Source organism: Ananas comosus, linkage group 19 (genome assembly GCF_001540865.1).
Source record: "Ananas comosus cultivar F153 linkage group 19, ASM154086v1, whole genome shotgun sequence".
Taxonomy (NCBI): Eukaryota; Viridiplantae; Streptophyta; class Magnoliopsida; order Poales; family Bromeliaceae; genus Ananas; species Ananas comosus.
This window is the reverse complement of record NC_033639.1, coordinates 4,949,346-4,967,612: the sequence shown is the minus strand read 5'-3', so window position 1 is coordinate 4,967,612 and position 18,267 is coordinate 4,949,346. Positions and strand designations below refer to the sequence as shown.

Sequence of the window (18,267 nt, the reverse complement as noted above, 5' to 3'; positions counted from 1 at the left end):
CTCATACGCGACATTAATTAGGTCATCTTAATTACCGCCGTTTAATCATCATTAAAGCCGACCTCGAAACTCGCTTCGATGTGACGGTTCGATTCTACGGCCTTTCTTCTTCTCCAAGCTTTTACGTTTTTGTCTCTTCTATTCCCAAGCTTTTACCTTTTGTCTCTTTTATTTCTTCTTCGTTTTCCAGGCATCTTCTTTATTTTCTTTTGCTTCGAAGAATGGCGCCTCTTCCGCCATTGCCTACTCGTCCTTCATTGGACTATACTCTGCTTAGGCCATATCTTGATTCAGACCCTGCCAGGTTTATCTTGGGTCCCTCATTTACCGCAGACCCGTCTGCCGATGATTTCCCGTTTTCTAATGAAGGTCTTCCTTTGATGGTTGAAAATATTCATCTTCATTCATGGTATCCTTCGGCTTCGACAGGAAGAAGTCTTCGAACTTGGCCTAGTACCTCAGAAGCCTATTTGGCTTGGTTGGATCGTGTACAAGCTACTCACAGCGATTTATGGCGAGAAACTAGCCTATGAAGCCATCCAGCTATCCCGAAAACCTCCTTCAGCCGATTTCCTTCTTTTGGCTTCCGCCCTTTGTTTCTGGTCCCCTGTTTCTAACATTTTTCTTTTTAGAGGCAGCCCTCTCACCCCAACTCTTTTTGATGTCGCCGCCATTGTTGGCCTACGCCCTCATGGTATCACCCTTTCCATGGCTTATAACCCTGATGGTGTATCCGATTTTGAGGCCAATCTTGATCTCAATGATTTGGCTTACTCCAAATTTCTTCGTAAATTTGCAGGTGAATCTCCTGCTTCGGTCACTAAGAAGGAACATACGGCATTCCTTCTGTATTGGTTATGTCATAATCTTTTCTGCACTCGTTCGCAGAAAATTAACCGAGATTTTGTTTCTATCGCCGTTGGTTTATCTAACGACGATAAATTGGCCTTGGGGCCCTATTTTCTCACTTTTGTTTACAGAGAAATTTTTGACTCTATTAGGCCGTCACCCAATGACAATGATGTCACCATTAGCTCGGGTTGCGCCGTTTTTTGGTTTTTGCAGATGTTTTTACAAATTTATTTCAGTAGGTTGTGCCGAGAACCCTTAGATTTGAGCTCGGCTGCTCGCTTTGACTCCTATGGACTTGCTCTCGGCTGTCCTCCACCATTTACACCTGGGCAACCTCTGGACTTCCTCACTTATTTTTCTATTTTTTATGATTCAAGCCCTCACTTTCTTATCTATTGGTCTCCTTTTGCTGATCGAGTCACTGGCCCCCCTTGGTTTTTGGCCAGATATGAATCACTTCAGGGTGAACTCGCCTCTTCTCGTGCTGGCGAGTATTCTGATGTTTGGTATTCTTTTTTAGCTCCTCGGGACTTGCACATCGGCTTGAAATCATGCTCGAAGTTATTACCCAGTACCGAGGTTTACTCTCCACAGTTTGTGGCGCGCCAATTTGGTTTTACACAGGCCATTCCTGCTCCGGCCGAATTTTTCACGTCTAATACTGCCACTCATCGCCCGCCTACCAAAAGCATAGCCGACGCCGATCAGATTTCGGCTATAGGAAACCATCTGCGGCGATTTTTCAAATTGGTCAGCTTCAGGACCAATCATATCGGAATATTAGGTTTTCGCTATGCTGTAAATTGGGATATCTTCCTCAAGAAAACCTTTGCTCCCATTATCTCGAGTGCACATCGCAAGACTCGTCATCCTCTTAGTACGATATTCCTTTTGAAAATGACTTCATGCTTATAATTACTGCTACTCATTTCTTCTCTCTTTTTTTTTTTTTAATTTGTAGCTCCTTTCCCAAGTAAGACTCAATCGGAGGGCCCTGCCGAGCCATCCATATCAGACGAAAAATCGGAAAAGGCAGAAGAGGCTGCTGAAACTCCACCTCCTTCTTCTATAATGTTTTCTAATCTGATCCTCTTCTGTTCTTTCTACTTTGATGTTTGTAATACTCATTTTATTTCCATTGTCAGTCTATGCCCACTCCTTTATCGGTTCCAACTTCAAATAAGAGACCGACTGAGACTGTACAAGTTATTTCTCCGCCGATTTCGAAACGGCGTAAATCAGTTGCAAAAAGAAAATTCCAACGAGCCGAAAATACCCCTTCGGCTGATGTTTCTAAAGACAGAGCCGAAGATGTTCCTTCGGCTGGCATTCCATCGAAAGAAGCTACTACACCCTCTTTGGCTACCTCTGTTCCACCCGAAACAATTGATATCGGGGTGAGCCAAATTAATTAGTTGTACGAAAAGAACATTTCTTAATTATTTATTATTCTCTTTTAAACTACAGTCTTCTCCTGAACGAGCCCCTTTTGCTCATTATTCGAAGATGCAGATGGAACGGCAGCTTCGCAGGGAAGCCCTGTAACACACTGGACCTTTGCAAATTGCGAGGTTCGAGTGTTTGATCAGTGTGTCGAGCTTTTTCAGACTTTCTGGAAGGTCGTAGACAGTGTTCCGACCTATGGCTCGCATCCCGAGAATTGTGGTTTTAAGCTGGTGCCAAAAGCCCAAAAAGATTGGACCTTGGTCAGCTCTCGGGTAGCCTGCAGCAGAGCTTGTACCGGAACAAGACTGGCCTTGTACCGGTACAAGGTTGATGGTTGTACCGGTACAGCCATCAGGCTTGTACCGGTACAGAGCCGCAGACCAAGCAACCCGAGCCTCCGGTTTGCAATTTCGTCGGCCTTGTACCGGTACAAGAGCCCGTGTACCGGTACAAGGAGGCAGTTTTCGTGCAGTCCGAACTACAGGGGGTTTTTCGCGTTTGTAGCCTATCTATTTAGCACCCACGCCCCTTAGGGCACCTCTTGAGCTCAGATCACAGGGAGGAGAAGGTAGGGCACCCCTCCTCACCATCTCTTTGGATTTCATCCCTTTTTAGCTTGGATTTTGGTGGATTAAACCTTCCTTTTTGCTTCTTTTGCGTATTGGAAGCTTTTCCACCATTGGAGCTTGATCTTGGAGCTTGGGGAGAGGGAGATCTCCACTCTTGGAGGATTTTGAACCTTGTTTGAGGCTTCTTAAAGGTTAGTAGCTCATCCTCTTCCTCTAAATTAGACTTTTATTGGCTTCTTTGTGATGAAACCATAGAATGAGGTTTTAGGGCTTAAATTGGGCATTTTGAATCTAGGGCTCTTTGGAGCTAGTTTGGGTGGATTAGAGGCTTCCATGTGAGGTTGGATTTCTTGAAGCGGTTTTCACTCTCATTGGGAGATTGAGAGAAGATTTCACCTACAAGGTGAGTTTTGCCCCTTTTCTTGTACGTTGAGTTATGGTTTAACCTTGGATGTTTCACCCCGATGGTACGTAACTCTTCAGTTTCACTCCTTAGGGTATTAGGAGACTAGAGGACACCTCGTTGGAACCGACGATGTTTTAGTTGTCATCGTTGGCGTTTGGCTTCAGTGAAAATGGGGCGAAATGCCCCGATGTCCTTTCCTACTTGTATGATAATAAATATTTTTAATTCCAGTTTCTATACTAAAATGAAATTTATTATGAATTTTAGAGCACTTAAAATGATGCTTGCTGTATTATGAAAATTTCTACTAATTACTAGCTAGAGCAGTATATGAGTAGAATGACATGGCACTCGGAAAAAGGTTTATCACTTGCAAAGTGGAAAATACATCATCTATGAGGCATTATTGACTTCGAATATGTACATTTTGGCACTTTAGTTGCCATAATCTTGACATTAGAGAATAAGGCTCGTGCATAAAGGGGCACACTTTGAAACTAGTAAACTTATGAAATGCAACATTAGAGACATATTGATAGGCCACTGAATTATCCGCTACATTCCATGTTAGAAATGATAACATTAGGATAAGGCCGTTGAGATATTTGACATTCCATGGTTATTACATGAATGGGACTTGGGACTTTTGTTGACAGATCGTTCTGACTACTTGCCATTATGCTCATTCGCCGTGCGTTGTGAGTGGTCCGCTCCTACAGCGGCCTCCGGAGATAGCCATCCGCGATTCATACATTCGCGTGCGGAATTGGGGGGGCGCGAAGTGGATTGCGTGGGCCAGGCTCATCTCTTAGGGGTGGGTGGATGACTACCACGGGGCCATCAGGCTCTAGGACGGCTAGGAGCCTACGGGTGGGGTCTCAGAGGGCACTAGACAGCCTTCGGGCGGGTCTCTTCAGATTTGACTTGAGTATTCACTATGACATGTGGACAGATGATGACTTAGAGTATTACTTGGACATTGACTAGAATAGTAAACAACGGAACTTAACAATTTCGCATTGTGAACATTATGATAGTTGGAGACTTTTACTTCATGCATAGTTGCTTTCCTACTTATACTATTTATGCTAAGTAGAGATATCATATTGTAGTAAGTTACATTTTTACTTCCCTTTCGCTTTTCTACTTTTATAGTCACTGACATCCTTAGTAGCTTTGGGCCTTGTGGTGCATTCACTGAAGTCAGTAATTGCCCACTGGGGACTATTATTTTATAGTTCTCATGCCCCTGTTTTATGGTTTACTTTTCAGAGCCTTCGGCACCGGCGGAGGCACGGGATCGCGGCAAGGAGATTACTTAGCTAGCTAGTGAGGAGCGGTATTTTGCTTAGGTGGTTTACTCTTTCTTTTTGTAGTTGAGAGAGTGAGAGGTTTTTGTATCCATGTATAGAGACCACCTATGTATCTACCTATAGCACTTGTATCTGGGTTTTCCTTGTATCACTTTATGTCTTATTTAGTGAATTTACAGTTTTATCCTTATCCCTTGTTGTAGCATTTAGACATTTATTATGCTCTGATACTCCTAGATGTCTTTTATTATTGCCTTTATTATTGTTGTATTTAGACGCCTTATATGTTTTAGACGTATGGCGGGTCTGAGCACGTGCCGGGCGGGCTTCCGCTGGGTCCCGGGGCGTGACAAGCCCGTCTCGAGAAAAAGAAAGGGATGGAAAAGAAGAAGAAATCTGTTGAAACGGCGAGCACGACACCGTTACCCAGTGAGGTTGCATCACCTCTTTCTGCTCCTGCCCCGACATCAACTACAGGGGATAAACAGATAAACATACCTCTGGGGCGAATTTCCGAAGACACCAGCACTATTCCTCCCCGCTCGCCCCAGGGAGTTGCTTCCCCTATTGCTGATGATTCTTTATCTGCGATTCTTCATTCTTTTTTGATTTCAAGTCCCAGCTCCAATGAAGGGGATGATTCTTCGACCATTACCATTTCATCGGACACGCAGAATAAGTTCGATGAATTCCTTAAAATCTATAGCATTGGTATTCCTGGTTTAGCTCAGAATCCAGAATGATTTGATCGGCTATATGCCCTTTTACTTGATTTGGCCGATCAATCAGATATTACTCCCGGCATAAAATGTTTTGTAGCAACCTTATCACTTCAACTTTCATCTTTTCTGGCTCGGCAGCGATCTTTGGGCGCCGAACTTGTAGCTTTAGATCAACATTTTCATCGTGTTGATCATTTTAAAAAGAATATCCCTGATATAGCAGCTCCGCCTAAGTGCATCAAGAGGATAAGGAATTGGCTGATCAAGAATCGGCTTTACAACAACAGATTTCTTCTCTTAAAGAAGAATTAGCCGCCGCCGAATCTACTCTTGCACAAACCTCTGAGCGCCGACTTCAACTAAAAGATTTACTGAAGTCCAAAAAGGAAGAAGGGATAAGGCTTAAAGAGGAGCTTTCTCAACTTTACAAAGTCCATCATTTGGATGAAGCGCCGAAGGAAAGCTGCTGAGACCGCCCAAGCCAATCTCATAACCGAATGGAATCAACTCAAAGACTTATTGTCCTGATTCGGCTTGTAATATTCTAACTCTGATTTTAATTGTGCTCCCACATGGATGGGTAATATTTCTTTAAATATTTTTCGTTGATTGGTTTTTCACTTTCTGACTTATCTCTGTTTTGCAAAAAATATACATTTCCTCTTGTGATTCGGCTAATCTGGAATGGTCCTTCCCAATTTGGGGACCACTTCCCATACGTTCGGTCTTTTTGACCGATTGAAAAAATCAGCCGAAGTACTAAATCACCGACAACAAACGCCTTCAGTCGAACTTTCTTATTATATGCATTACGTACTCGGCTTTGGTATGCTTGTATATTGTCTAAAGCTATCAACCGAGTATCTATTATCTCCTCTGCTTGATCTTTCATTAGATCAATATATTCATTAGCCGAGAGGTCTTTTTGTTTCTCTATTCTTAAAGAAGGAACTGTTATCTCAGCTGGAATTACGGCCTCATGGCCATAAACTAATTGGAATGGTGTCATCCCTGTTGCCGTTTTTATTGAGGTTCGGCATGCCCATAATACTTCGTAAAGTTTTTCATTCCACTTTCTCGGGTACTTTCCAATATGTCGCTTCATAAGGTTGATAATTATCTTATTTGCTGCTTCTACCTGCCCATTCGCTTGAGCATAATAAGGAGATGAATGCAGCAGCTTTTTCTTTCGAGACTCGATGAACCGAACAAACTGTCCCCCCGTGAACATTGTCCCTTGGTCGGTTGTGACGGTCTCAGGAATTCCAAACCGATGAATTATCTGATCTTCAACAAAATCAATAATTTTCTTTTGAGTGACCAATCGAGTAAGTCTGGCTTCCACTCATTTAGTAAAATAATTGATGGCTACTATCAGAAACTTGTGACCAGCCGAGGAATTCGGCTGAATTTCTCCGATTAAATCCATGGCCCATCCTCGGAAAGGCCATGGTTTAATTATGGCGTACATCTCAGAGGCAGGAACCCTCTGTATTGAACCATGAAATTGACATTCTTGGCAACCTTTAGCATACTCTATGCAGTCTTGATGCCTAGTCGGCCAATAATATCCTAGGTGCCGAATTGTCCATCTTAACTTTTTTCCTGCCAGATGGGTTCCACATATTCCCTCATGTGTTTCTCCCATTACTAGTAGAGCTTCTTCCGGCCCTAAACATTTCAATAGAACTTCTTCGGCTGTTCTTTTGTATAGTTGACCATCTAGCAAACAGTAGCCGAGAGCTCTTCTTCGAATATTATAATCGACCCTGATATTAGGATCCTCCAAATATTTGATCAACGACTTCCTCCAATCATCTTTTACTTCTACAGGAGCTATGATCGGTTCTCGTATATGAACCGAAGGTAGCAATCTCCTCTGTATTACTATTGACTCTGACTTCGGCTCTTTGTATCCTGAAGCCGATTGGGCCAATTCGTTTGCCTTTTCGTTTTCCTGTCTGCCCAAATGTTTGAAATCGACTTCTCCGAAATTGCATAATAATTCTAATGTCTTCCTCAAGTAATTTTGTAAATTCGGATTCTCACATCGGTATTCCCCGTTAACCTGTTTGAATATTAACTGTGAATCACCGATGACTTTGACTGACTTTGTTTTTAATTCTTGCAATATTTCAAGGCCGATTATCAAGACTTCATATTCGGCTTGGTTGTTAGAGCAACCGAAATCTAATTCAAATGCAAATTGACAAACATGACCTTCAGGAGACTGTATCACTACTCCTGCTCCTGCAGATTCAGTTGTTTTGAACCATCAAAGTACAACACCCAAGGTTGAGAGCCGATTACATTCTGTTTCGGCTCCTCGATTTCTGCACATGGGTGATCGGCCAAAAAATCAGCTATAGCTTGGCCTTTGATAGCTTTGGCAGGAACATAATTAAGGGAAAACTCAGATAAAGCTAATATCCATTTCCCAATACGTCCTCGTAGCACTGGTTTGGATAACATATATTTTATCAAATCGGTCTTGCATATTACCGATACTTCAGCTGATAAAATGTAATATCTCAATTTTGTGCATGAATAATATAAAGCCAAACATAATTTTTCTATAGCTGAGTACCGTTTTTCGGTATCTAACAGACGTCGGCTTAGGCAATAAATGGCCTGTTCTTCCTTCTTTTCATTTTCTTGAGCCAGCAAACATCCCAAATTTTCATCTGTAGCCGATATATATAACTTCATCGGCTGATTCGGCTTTGGAGGTACCAGTACTGGAGGATTTGATAAATATCTTTTTATATTTTCTAATGCCTCTTGCTGTTCCTCTGCCCAAACGAATTCTTCTTTATCTTTCAGCCGAAGTAANTCTTGCTGTTCCTCTGCCCAAACGAATTCTTCTTTATCTTTCAGCCGAAGTAACGGAGTAAAAACCCCGATTCTTCCGGCTAAATTAGATATAAACCGCCGAAGATAATTAATCTTCCCCAACAAACTCTGTAGTTTCTTTTTGCACTTGGGTGGCGGTAACTCTAATATTGCTCTCGCTTTATTTTTATCAATTTCAATCCCTTTCTTATGCACCAAAAATCCCAAGAAATTTCCTGCAGAAACTCCAAAGGCGCATTTCAAAGGGTTCAATTTTAAATTATATTTTCTCATTCTCTCAAAAGCGAGCTTTAAATCGATCCAATGTTCGGCTTGTGACTTGGATTTGATAACTATATCATCGATATATACTTCCAACATTTTGCCGATTAAATCATGAAAAATAAAATTCATGGCTCTTTGGTAAGTAGCTACGGCATTCTTTAAGCCGAACGACATAACAACCCATTCAAAGGTTCCAATTGAACCGGGGCATCTAAAAGCCGTTTTAGCCACATCTTCTTTAGCAATATAAATTTGATTATAACCAGCATGTCCATCCATAAAGGACAAAATTTCATTACCAGCAGCCGAATCTACTACCATATCGGCTATTGGCATTGGATATTCGTCTTTAGGTATAGCTAAATTCAAGTTTCTAAAATCGATACAAACTCTAAGTTTGCCATTCTTTTTACGTACTGGAACTATATTAGACACCTAATCAACATAACGGGCCGCTCTAATAAATCCGACCTTTAAAAGATTTTCAATTTCATTTTTAATTTGTAGTACAATACTCGGCTCAAACCTACGAGCCGGTTGTTTAAAAGGTTTAAACCCTTTTTTTATAGGCAGCCGATGCTCTACAATCTCTCGGCTTAAACCTGGCATTTCTTCATAGCTCCAGGCGAAGCAATCCTTGTACTCCTTTAACAGCTTCTTCAATTCTTCCTGTTGTTGAGCCGACAGCTTGGAACTTATAAACGTTGGCTTGTTGTCTTTACAAGACCCTAGATTTACTCTATCAACAAGTCCTGGGTCTCTAGCTTTTTCTCGTCGGCTTTAATAGGCGATTCTTCTAGCTCCATTCTCGCTGTTTGCCTATTCATCTCATATGATTTGTCGGTCTTCATGGCCGATTTCACTTGACCTTCATTCTTAGCTTTATGAACCGAGTCTTTTATGACTTCCTCGGCCTTATTGGCCGAATTATCAGGTACTAACACATCGGCTTTGGAAGCCGAATCATCCTCATAGCCGATCTTGTTGATCGGCTCATCTTGTTGAGGCTTGTGCCAAGCCTCTATTCCCGATTTTTGGGACTCCATTTTAACCATCTAGGTGGCTCTTCATTAGCCACATAGTGTTGATATCTTTTGAGAGAATTAATTGAATCCCCTCTTCCGTTACTTTTACGAATGAAATCTGATCTGGATCAGCATCGGCCCAATTGATGTGGCCGATGTCTTCCGTGTTGACATCTAGCATTTGAGGCCATCCTTCGGCCCGGACTTCTTCTACCTTGTCTCCTATCCATTGGAACAATTTTTCGTGGAGTGTAGAGGGTACACACTCATTTGAGTGTATCCAATCTCTTCCCAATAGCAAGTTGTAGTGGCTGTCTGCATCCACTACGAAGAACGCCGTTTTTAAAGTTTTTGAACCCACCGTGAGTTCGGTGGTGAGCACCCCTCGAGCTTGTTGACCGTTTCCTGTAAAATCGGTCATGATTGAATCGATGGGCTTTAATTCATCTTCGTCTTTGCCCAACTTCTTGAAAAAAGAAGTGGGCATCACATTGACCATAGCACCGCCGTCTATCATAACTCGGCCTACCAGCCGACCTTCTATTAAAGCTTTTATAAACAGAGGCCTTATGAACCTCACCTGCATGGCCGATGGTTTCTCAAAAACCACTGCATCGGCCTGTCGAACATCCTCTAGCTGCAACTGGGCTACTGTAAGCCCATTCTCTTCTTCTTCTCTGAATTCCTCGTACTCCACAAGCTCTGCTTTGAAGGATTGAGGCAGAGCGTACACCATATTCACCTCGGCCGGTGATTCGTCAGCCGATTTTCCTTTGATTCTCTGTTTCTTCTCTTCTGACTCCTTAGCCGTTTCGGCTGAGGAGTTGCTCTCCATGCGGACCTCCCTCTCTTTAGGAGGCCACCTTTCTCTCTTGATCATCGTCGCGAGGGAAGCTATTTTATCCTCCAACTCCCTCCTGGTCATTTTCTCTTCTAACTCGGCCTCAGTTGGCCGTTCTATTCTTGACTTCAACTGTAGGGCAGGCGATGAGCCGCCTGCCTCATGGTCATTCCTCATCGGACAAAAAAGGTGTGGCTGCTCATCCGGGCGTCTTCATACGTTGAGCCTCATCCCTTTCACCTCTTCATAATGTTGACGTGCCTCGGCTTGCATCCTCTGCTGTCGACGCTTTTGGATTTTTGTTAACATCGGCCCCTACCATCTGGCCGATGGTTTAACTTCGACTTCGTGCCACTCATCCACTGGCACGTTTGCTGGTACTTTTACTGTTCTTAAATGATTTTTTAGAATTTCTCTTCTTTCCCATGGTCTCGGCCAAGGCTGAATGCCGAGTTTGTTGACTAGTCTCTGACCGAGGAATTCTATGTCCCCCTCGGTCATTCCTTCAAATTCTGGTTCTGGTCTCGGCCTGGCTTGCTGTTGCCAGTGTGGCCGATATCCAGGGAACCTTTGCTTGGAGCCGAATGGTCTATCCTGGTAGTCCCATCGGCCATGACGTTCTCCATGCCTGTTGTTGTAGTAATCATGCAGAATCTTCTGCATGAGAATATCTTTCTTGCATTGAACCGAATCTACTTCCGGTTCCGTATCATTAGAGGCTGCATCCGAGCCTTCCTCCTCTTGATCTTCGCCATCAGGAATGTCATCCCAATCCTCAGGGAACACCATCAGCTCATTCCATTCGTTCCCCCTTTTCTTGGCATTCACGATGGCTTCCCAGTCTTTCTTCGTCATTTCGGCCTTGCACCTGATGCATAGCTGAAGATGTTTCTTGGCATGGGCCAAGTTGTCAGCGGTCTCCTTGTCCAAAACTTCTTTCCCTTTAATATTCACCATATTGACCTGAAACGAAAATGAATTTTTGTTAATTATTTTATTTTCGTTTTCTTGGTCGGCCAATATGAGCCGACCCTCCTCGATTTCTTCTTGTATTTGCCTTTTCGTAGTCGCTTTTCCTTTCCTTTTCATGTTTATGACGTTGGCCTGTGATGGAAAAGGATTCTTATCAATTTCCATATCTTTGTTGTCTTGGTCAGCAAAGATCAGCCGACCCTCATTTATCTCTTTTTGAATTTGCCTCTTAAAGGCAGTGCATTCACTAGTTTTATGGCTCCATGAATGGTGCCATTTGCAGTATCTTCTGCGTTTCAATTCTTCTACAGGAGGTATAGTTTGGCCTTCCTGTAATTTAATGCCTCCATCTTTTAACAACCGATCGAAAATAAGATCGGTCTTTGCGATGTCAAATGAATAACTAAATGCTGATATTTGTGCTTTTCTTCTCTTGACTTTGCAGGTTTTAGCAAAGCACATTTGTATGGTTGACTATTTCTTACCTTCTCGGCAGCACAGATCTCGGCTTCATCAGCCGAATTTTCTGCCTCTTCATATGAATTCGGCTCTTCATGAGCCGAGGATTCTTCAAAGAAAGAGATATTTTTTTTCTTTCCCTTTATTCCAATCTTTGTTTCAGCTCCACCTAGGCCGATCCTCATTATTCCCTTTTCGAAATTGCTCGTATTGAGCAACTCGAATCCCCAAATCAAACAGGTTTGGGAAGAACTTATCCTCAAAATGATCTTTGATTTTAAAATGCATGCCGTTGAATGCCATTTTGGCAAACTCTGATTCCGGCATCCTTACAAAATATCGGCTTCGAGCCGTCTTGAATCGGTTTAAATATTCATCAACCGATTCTCCTGTTCTTTGTCTAAATTGAGCCAAGTCTGCAACCGACACTCAGGTTCGGTTCTATAAAACTGCTCATAAAATTTACCCTCTAATTCATCCCAGTCTTGAACGGAATTAGCAGGTAGACTTGTATACCAAGTGAAGGCTGTCTTGGTTAATGAAGTATTGAATAACCTTAACTTTAAAAAAGGATCTGCCGCTGCTTCGCGGCATTGGGCTGTAAATCGAGCGACGTGTTCGACCGTATTTTCGGTCTCATCTCCCGAAAATTTGTCAAATTTCGGCATCTTCCAATTTGCCGGATATGGGTGTTCTACATCTATATTAGCAGGATATGGTGATCTGAATACAGGCCGCATTGCCGGCCTTGTGTCTACTCCGAAAGTATTCCGGATCGCTTCTTCTATTTGCGCATATATCTCATTATTAATCCCCTGTATGGGGACTTGCGTTGGCACTGGATTCGGTGGTTGTTGAACCCCGAGATTCTGTACTAGGGGATTAAACCCTTGTGCATTCGGAGCCTGCCCCCTAGCCCCTACGTTTTGGGCCTGGTAGGCTGCAACTGGAGGGGGTGGAGGTAATCCCCAAGCCACTTCCGGCTGTTGACCGGTGTTTCCAACGACCGGTCTGTAAGCCGCTTGATATTGTGCCCCCTGGTATTGGGGCTGACCAACTACCGATGTTCCTGGATTTTGTAACACCGGCGTTATCACAGGCGCTTGAAGGCCTGCTATCGGCTGTTCGTTCCGAGTTAACAACTGCCCTATTCGGGCTATGTTCTCGTTAGAGGCTGTGATTGCGGCCAGAACGGCATCCAGCCGTGCGGTACTTGCGTGACTATTTTGGTCCAAAGTCTGTAGGACCCGAGTCATTTGGCCAAGTGCTTGGGTCAAACTAGGCTCCTGTTGGCCAGATTGACCACTGGTCTCAACTTCAACCGGTAAAACTGCTTGGCGCTCCACAGCGTTCTCTGAGTTACTGGGCTGTTCACTCCCAGAATTTCTGTGAATGGCCCTATTACGGAGATTCATGGCGTTGTCATCAGCCATACTATATATATAAAAATGCAAATTTACCTCAAAAGCAAGTCCCACTAGGCATGCCAAAAAATTGTTGGGTGCCGAACGTCTCGACCCTTGACCCGGTCAATAATTCTCCTCGAGAAGATCGTCGGGATGCGAGACGGCTGCGGATTATGACCCTCGAAATATGCGCCCACAGAGGATCAAGCGATTAGGCCGATNCTCTATCATTAAATGATTAGATATATCAACTTTATTAAAATTAAATCAGTACCCAATAATCAGTTCAATAAAATATTTTGTATTGCCCGAACTCCTCTCCAACAATCAATTCAAGATAGGTTGATTACGTTACAAATAAGTAGCTTGAGAATGAAGCACAACCAAAACAGCACGCTAATGAGTGCAAATCACATATAACAATAAGAAAGAAGCACTTCACACTCTCATTTTTTTTCTTTTAAATCGGTCGAATCGTGAACCATAAATATTATCGGGTCGAGAGTCACTCGTTTAACTGCTTGTTGAGCGAGTATAAGATAATAAAAAATTATTTTTTTATAATTTTATTATATATATATATATATATATATATATATAATTTTAGTATCAAATTTACAAACTTTACTTCTATAATAAAAAAAATAAAATTTAACGAAAATTTTGTAGTGTAATACTAGGAAAGATTCATGATAGGACTAACAAAAAGAACAGATGAAGAGATAAAAAGGAAACTCAAGCATCAAAATCTGCGCAAGAGGTACTTCTGTTATGAGGTACTTCTGTTATGTACCAAGATAGCTTTTATATATATATATACCAGCTATGGTGTTTGTAAAAGTACCAAGCATTTGGTGCTTGTAAGTTTTTTACCGTTAGATCTACTTCTCGGATCATTTTCAACCATTAGATTATACTATTCAACCAACAATCCACTCAACCCTAGGGGACCCACATCATCCTAACCGCATATCTCTTAATATAATGGCTAAAAATCTACAAACACCAATAATTTGGTACTTTTAAAAGCATAGGAGTTTAATTCATATATAGTAGAGCTCCTGTGCTTTTAAAAGCACATGAGCTCTTATGCTTGGCATTTTTTTCACCGTTGGATCGGCTTCGCCTCGAGATCCGTGCGCACTTAAGGGGTGAACTAGACGGACAGCCAAATAACGCCATTCCTCTCTCTCCTCTCTCTACACGTGAAGCCCCCTCTTTTTTTACCCTCTGGCAAGCCACCCTCTCTCTCTCTCTTTTTTCTCTCTCTCTCTCTCTCTGGTTCCCCCACCAGATCCAGATCTTTTTCTTTTTTCTTTTACTTTTTCTCCCTTCATCTCTCTTCCTCTTTCCCTTTCATCCTGGACGCCCCCTCCGCGCCGACGCCTTCCGGCCCGCGGCGCTACAGGATCGCTCTCGGACGCGCCCCTTCGCATCGACGCCTTCTGGCCCGCGTGCTACAGGATCGCTCCCAGACGCGCCGCGCTCCCTCGGCCCCGTGAGCTACTCGGATCGATCTCGGGCAACGATCTTAGGATTTAGTTCTCCAACTGCGGCGGTTCCCGCACCTTCGATCCCTGACGGTGCCGTTCTCGTGAAGATCTCGAAGGTAAGTGTCTCGGTTATTATGGGAACTTCTGATTTTGTGTTTATGCATATGTCATTGTCAAACCAAAATTTGATTCTTTATTAATTTGACCTGAGCACTTGATTTTGTAAAATTTCTCCCTTTTAAGCTTATGAGAAATTGGTATTTGCATTTGGATTAGTATGCTTTGAAGTAGAGTGTTTGGTTTCTGACAAAGCTCATAATTGATCTGGGGTATTCTCAAAAAATCTCATCAAAATAGGATCTTGGGGATCCATCCATCTAAGATATGTGCATTGTTGGTGTTTAATCATTATACTTTATTTAAGGATCCATCTAGGATCTTGAGGATCTTGTCACAATTTATCTTTAAGAGGCAATTCTTTTATTTGTTAATTTTATCTGCTGCTTTTATGTAATGTGCTCATTGATTTATTTATTTCACAGCTTTCTGGAGTAGTTCCACCTCCTTTATGCAGAAATGCCCAAATATACTTGAATGCTATGGGTGGTGAAGTCACTACCAGGTTGAATGTAAATGCAGCAAACCAAGTACCTAGAAGAATGTAATCTCCTCGTATTTGCAGAGTTAATGAAGTCTGTACAGTTACTAATATGGCTGAACATTCTTGTGCTTATTGTTTTGGATATGTATAACAATTCTAGATCACCATTTTCTTTGCTTTCATTTTGTTATTTCGAGGTCCATTTTTTGTTCTGAATCATTGAAGCTCATCTCCTCGACTTTTGCTTGTAGATAGTCCTCGTCTGTGGACTAAGAAACAGAAACTACTCATGTGGGAGCACTTTCACTTTTTGTGTTCTTCATGCAAAATCTTTCTTTTCCTCCTGTATTCTTTGCTAGCTCCTTTGTTTCGTTATATCATCTCTTTTTGCTGTTTCATGCTTCCTTGTTCAGTGTTTTTGTTCGATAAAAATAGATGATATAGTCAGGTAGTTTTCAACCCCAGTTATTTAGGTAATTGTTAGACTACTATGGCATCTTATGTTAGTGCCAGTTTGGACATTGTGGAAGCATAAATGAATCAATGTGTGAAAGTGTGAAATTGGAAATAAACTGGACAACCTTTTGCAAGCTATCGATGGTTGGGTTAGATCTGATAGACTTAAGCTGGTTCTTCCTCCCCCAATTGGATAAATTTGATCCAATACCTACTTGCGGGGTCAAATTCACCTCTGATAGACATTTCTTGAAGAGATGCTTCATTTGTTACTCCCTTAGAAGTGCGACCTTAAAATCTTCTTTAACTGAAATTATCATCTATATAGTAAATCAGCCCCCAAAAAAGATGCAGCCCATTTCCTTGGTTGAGTTTGATTGTAATATAATTGTAATTAACATTAAGCTGAAATTGGAAAATGCTAAATCATGAAGGCTGATTGGCATGCAGGCCAACTGTTGTAGACTAGCTAACTGATCGGTCATCTTATTCCGGACAAGTTGATCAGCCAAGTATTGGGAGATGCAGTTTAATATAAGCATACACAATTTTGAAGTACACATTATAAACACAGATATGTTTTTCTCCTACTACACATTATAAACACATGATAAACATGCGGAAGGCGTCGGCGCATCCGAGATTGAGTAGCGCTGCAGCTCGGAAGGCGTCGGCGCGGACCACCACCGTAGAGAAGGGAAAAGAGGAAGAGAGATCGTGCGGCCTGAAAGGCCTGGAAAGCGTCGGCGCGTTCGGGATCGAGTAGCGCTGCGGCCTGAAAGGCGTCGGCGCGGACCACCACCATAGAGAAGGGAAAAGAGGAAGAGAGATGGAGGGAGAAAATGAAAAAAAGAAAAAAAGAAGAATGGTTTGGGAACTAGAGAGAGAGAGAGAGAGAGGGGGTTGTCAGAGAGAGAAAAGAGGGAGAGAGAGGAGGTGGGTTGCCAGAGGGTAAAAAGAGAGGGGGCTTCACGTGTAGAGAGAGGAAAGAGAGTGTCACGACCCGCGACCACCCGCCATTTTTTGCCGATCGCCGGCGCGACAGGCCGCGAACTGACAGGTTTCCCCTGTACTGCACCGGACAGAGTGCTCCCCTGTAGGCGTTCAAGGGCATCGCAATCCAATACAATACAGAAGGTCCCAACGCAGGAACAGGTACTCAACAAAACAGACTGGCATAGAGAGGAAAGTGCCTCAACAACCATAACAGATTCCTATATTGACTTAACACTACATTACATGTCATTGGTTTAACATCACAATTCTGCATTTTTGCTTTCCTCCGAATACAATCTAGTTACTTACAAAACCTTATCTACAAATTGAGTACATTCGTGTTCTTTTCATTTTCTATCCCCGTAGCGCACCGTCGGACGGGTAGCTGCTAGCTCTTGGGTCTCTGCGTAGGGCGCGTGTATCTCACTGGAGCTACCGCCCTTTTCTCGCGCCGGCCGCTGCCGCTCAGCGTGCGAACCTGTAAAACCCAAAACAACGGTGGGAGTGAGAAAGCCACACTCCGATGGTCCCAGGGTACGGGCCACCTAAGGGGAAAAGGGCTCGGACCAAAAGGTGGCCAACGGAGGCACGTGCAGATACATGTTTAGTCCAAACCAGTCGTATGAGAGGTAGATAAATCATAATTTTACTATGCAACCCTAACACGACTAACATGCCTGCGCAACGTGCAATTCATGATGATTGTATATGCAGTTCAAAACCTAAGCAACCATTTAGTCTATGTTATCTTGTTATCAGTGTATGTAGTCTTATATGGCAATCTCTCCAGTCAGACAAATGTCCAACTATGCTTCCTAATAGTTTCTCTATATCCTAGCCTTGACCGTACCTTCACTTATGCTTAATGTCTTATTAACCTATATTAAGCGTAAATCCTACTCTGACTTCCGGTGAGTCTCAAATCTCCTCCGCTGGATGTGAGTTCTGGCATCTGCTAGGCACTGTGATGTATATCAATTGCGTGGCGGTGATAGCTGTCGCACACGTTCCTCGTTAATCACTGTCATTCCCTTGATGTTGGGCTCATGTTCTCGGGCTCTGTGTCTGAAACGAAGATGGTGCACTCTGTCAGCCCTGCATCACAAGGCCTCAAGCTGACGCTGTTTCGTGCGGTTTATAATCCACGAACTGGTTTAACCATTTGTGTTCTCTGTTTGCGATCAATCGTCGCACAGCGCCACGGGTCAATGGTTCAAGCCTTCCGGTACTGGTTTTATTTCGGTTCACTCACTCTTATTTCCTTTGGATTACTGTGTCTGTCGAAATCGTCGCATTACGCGCTAGCTGATACAGAGTTATCAAAGATTGTCTGGTGGTGTCGTGTTACTTTTTCCACAGGTCGGAGTGTTCCCATATGCCAACCAGCTGGCCGACCTATTAGGCATCCTAGTGGTGTACCGACTCATACTCGACAAGCCGTAGGTTCAATGTCTCTACTAGTGTATATAATTAATAAAAACTCCTATTGTTATGTTAACTATGTTCGGATGGACCACTAGGTTTCATATTCTATTTAAATTATAATTGACTTATGTTTATTATATCATTAGGGGTGAGCCCTTTGGCTTCGGA

The 18,267-nt window shown here is 42.8% G+C and overlaps 1 protein-coding gene across 1 annotated transcript; it reads left to right on the top strand.

Moving 5' to 3' along the window:
* Positions 13,818 to 15,570, top strand: LOC109725260. The gene is made up of 3 exons (XM_020254368.1): positions 13,818 to 13,904; positions 14,423 to 14,737; positions 15,164 to 15,570. The coding sequence occupies exons 1-3, from the start codon at positions 13,818 to 13,820 to the stop codon at positions 15,284 to 15,286; spliced, it is 525 nt and encodes a 174-aa protein (XP_020109957.1). The 3' UTR covers positions 15,287 to 15,570.

Bases quoted from the DNA above. Each gene is read 5' to 3' on its own strand.
- LOC109725260 (XM_020254368.1), top strand. From the start codon at position 13,818: ATGATAGGACTAACAAAAAGAACAGATGAAGAGATAAAAAGGAAACTC. The intron at 13,905-14,422 runs GTACTTCTGTTA...TTCCCCCACCAG, and splicing joins AGAGGTACTTCTGTTATGAG to ATCCAGATCTTTTTCTTTTT. The intron at 14,738-15,163 runs GTAAGTGTCTCG...TTTATTTCACAG, and splicing joins TTCTCGTGAAGATCTCGAAG to CTTTCTGGAGTAGTTCCACC.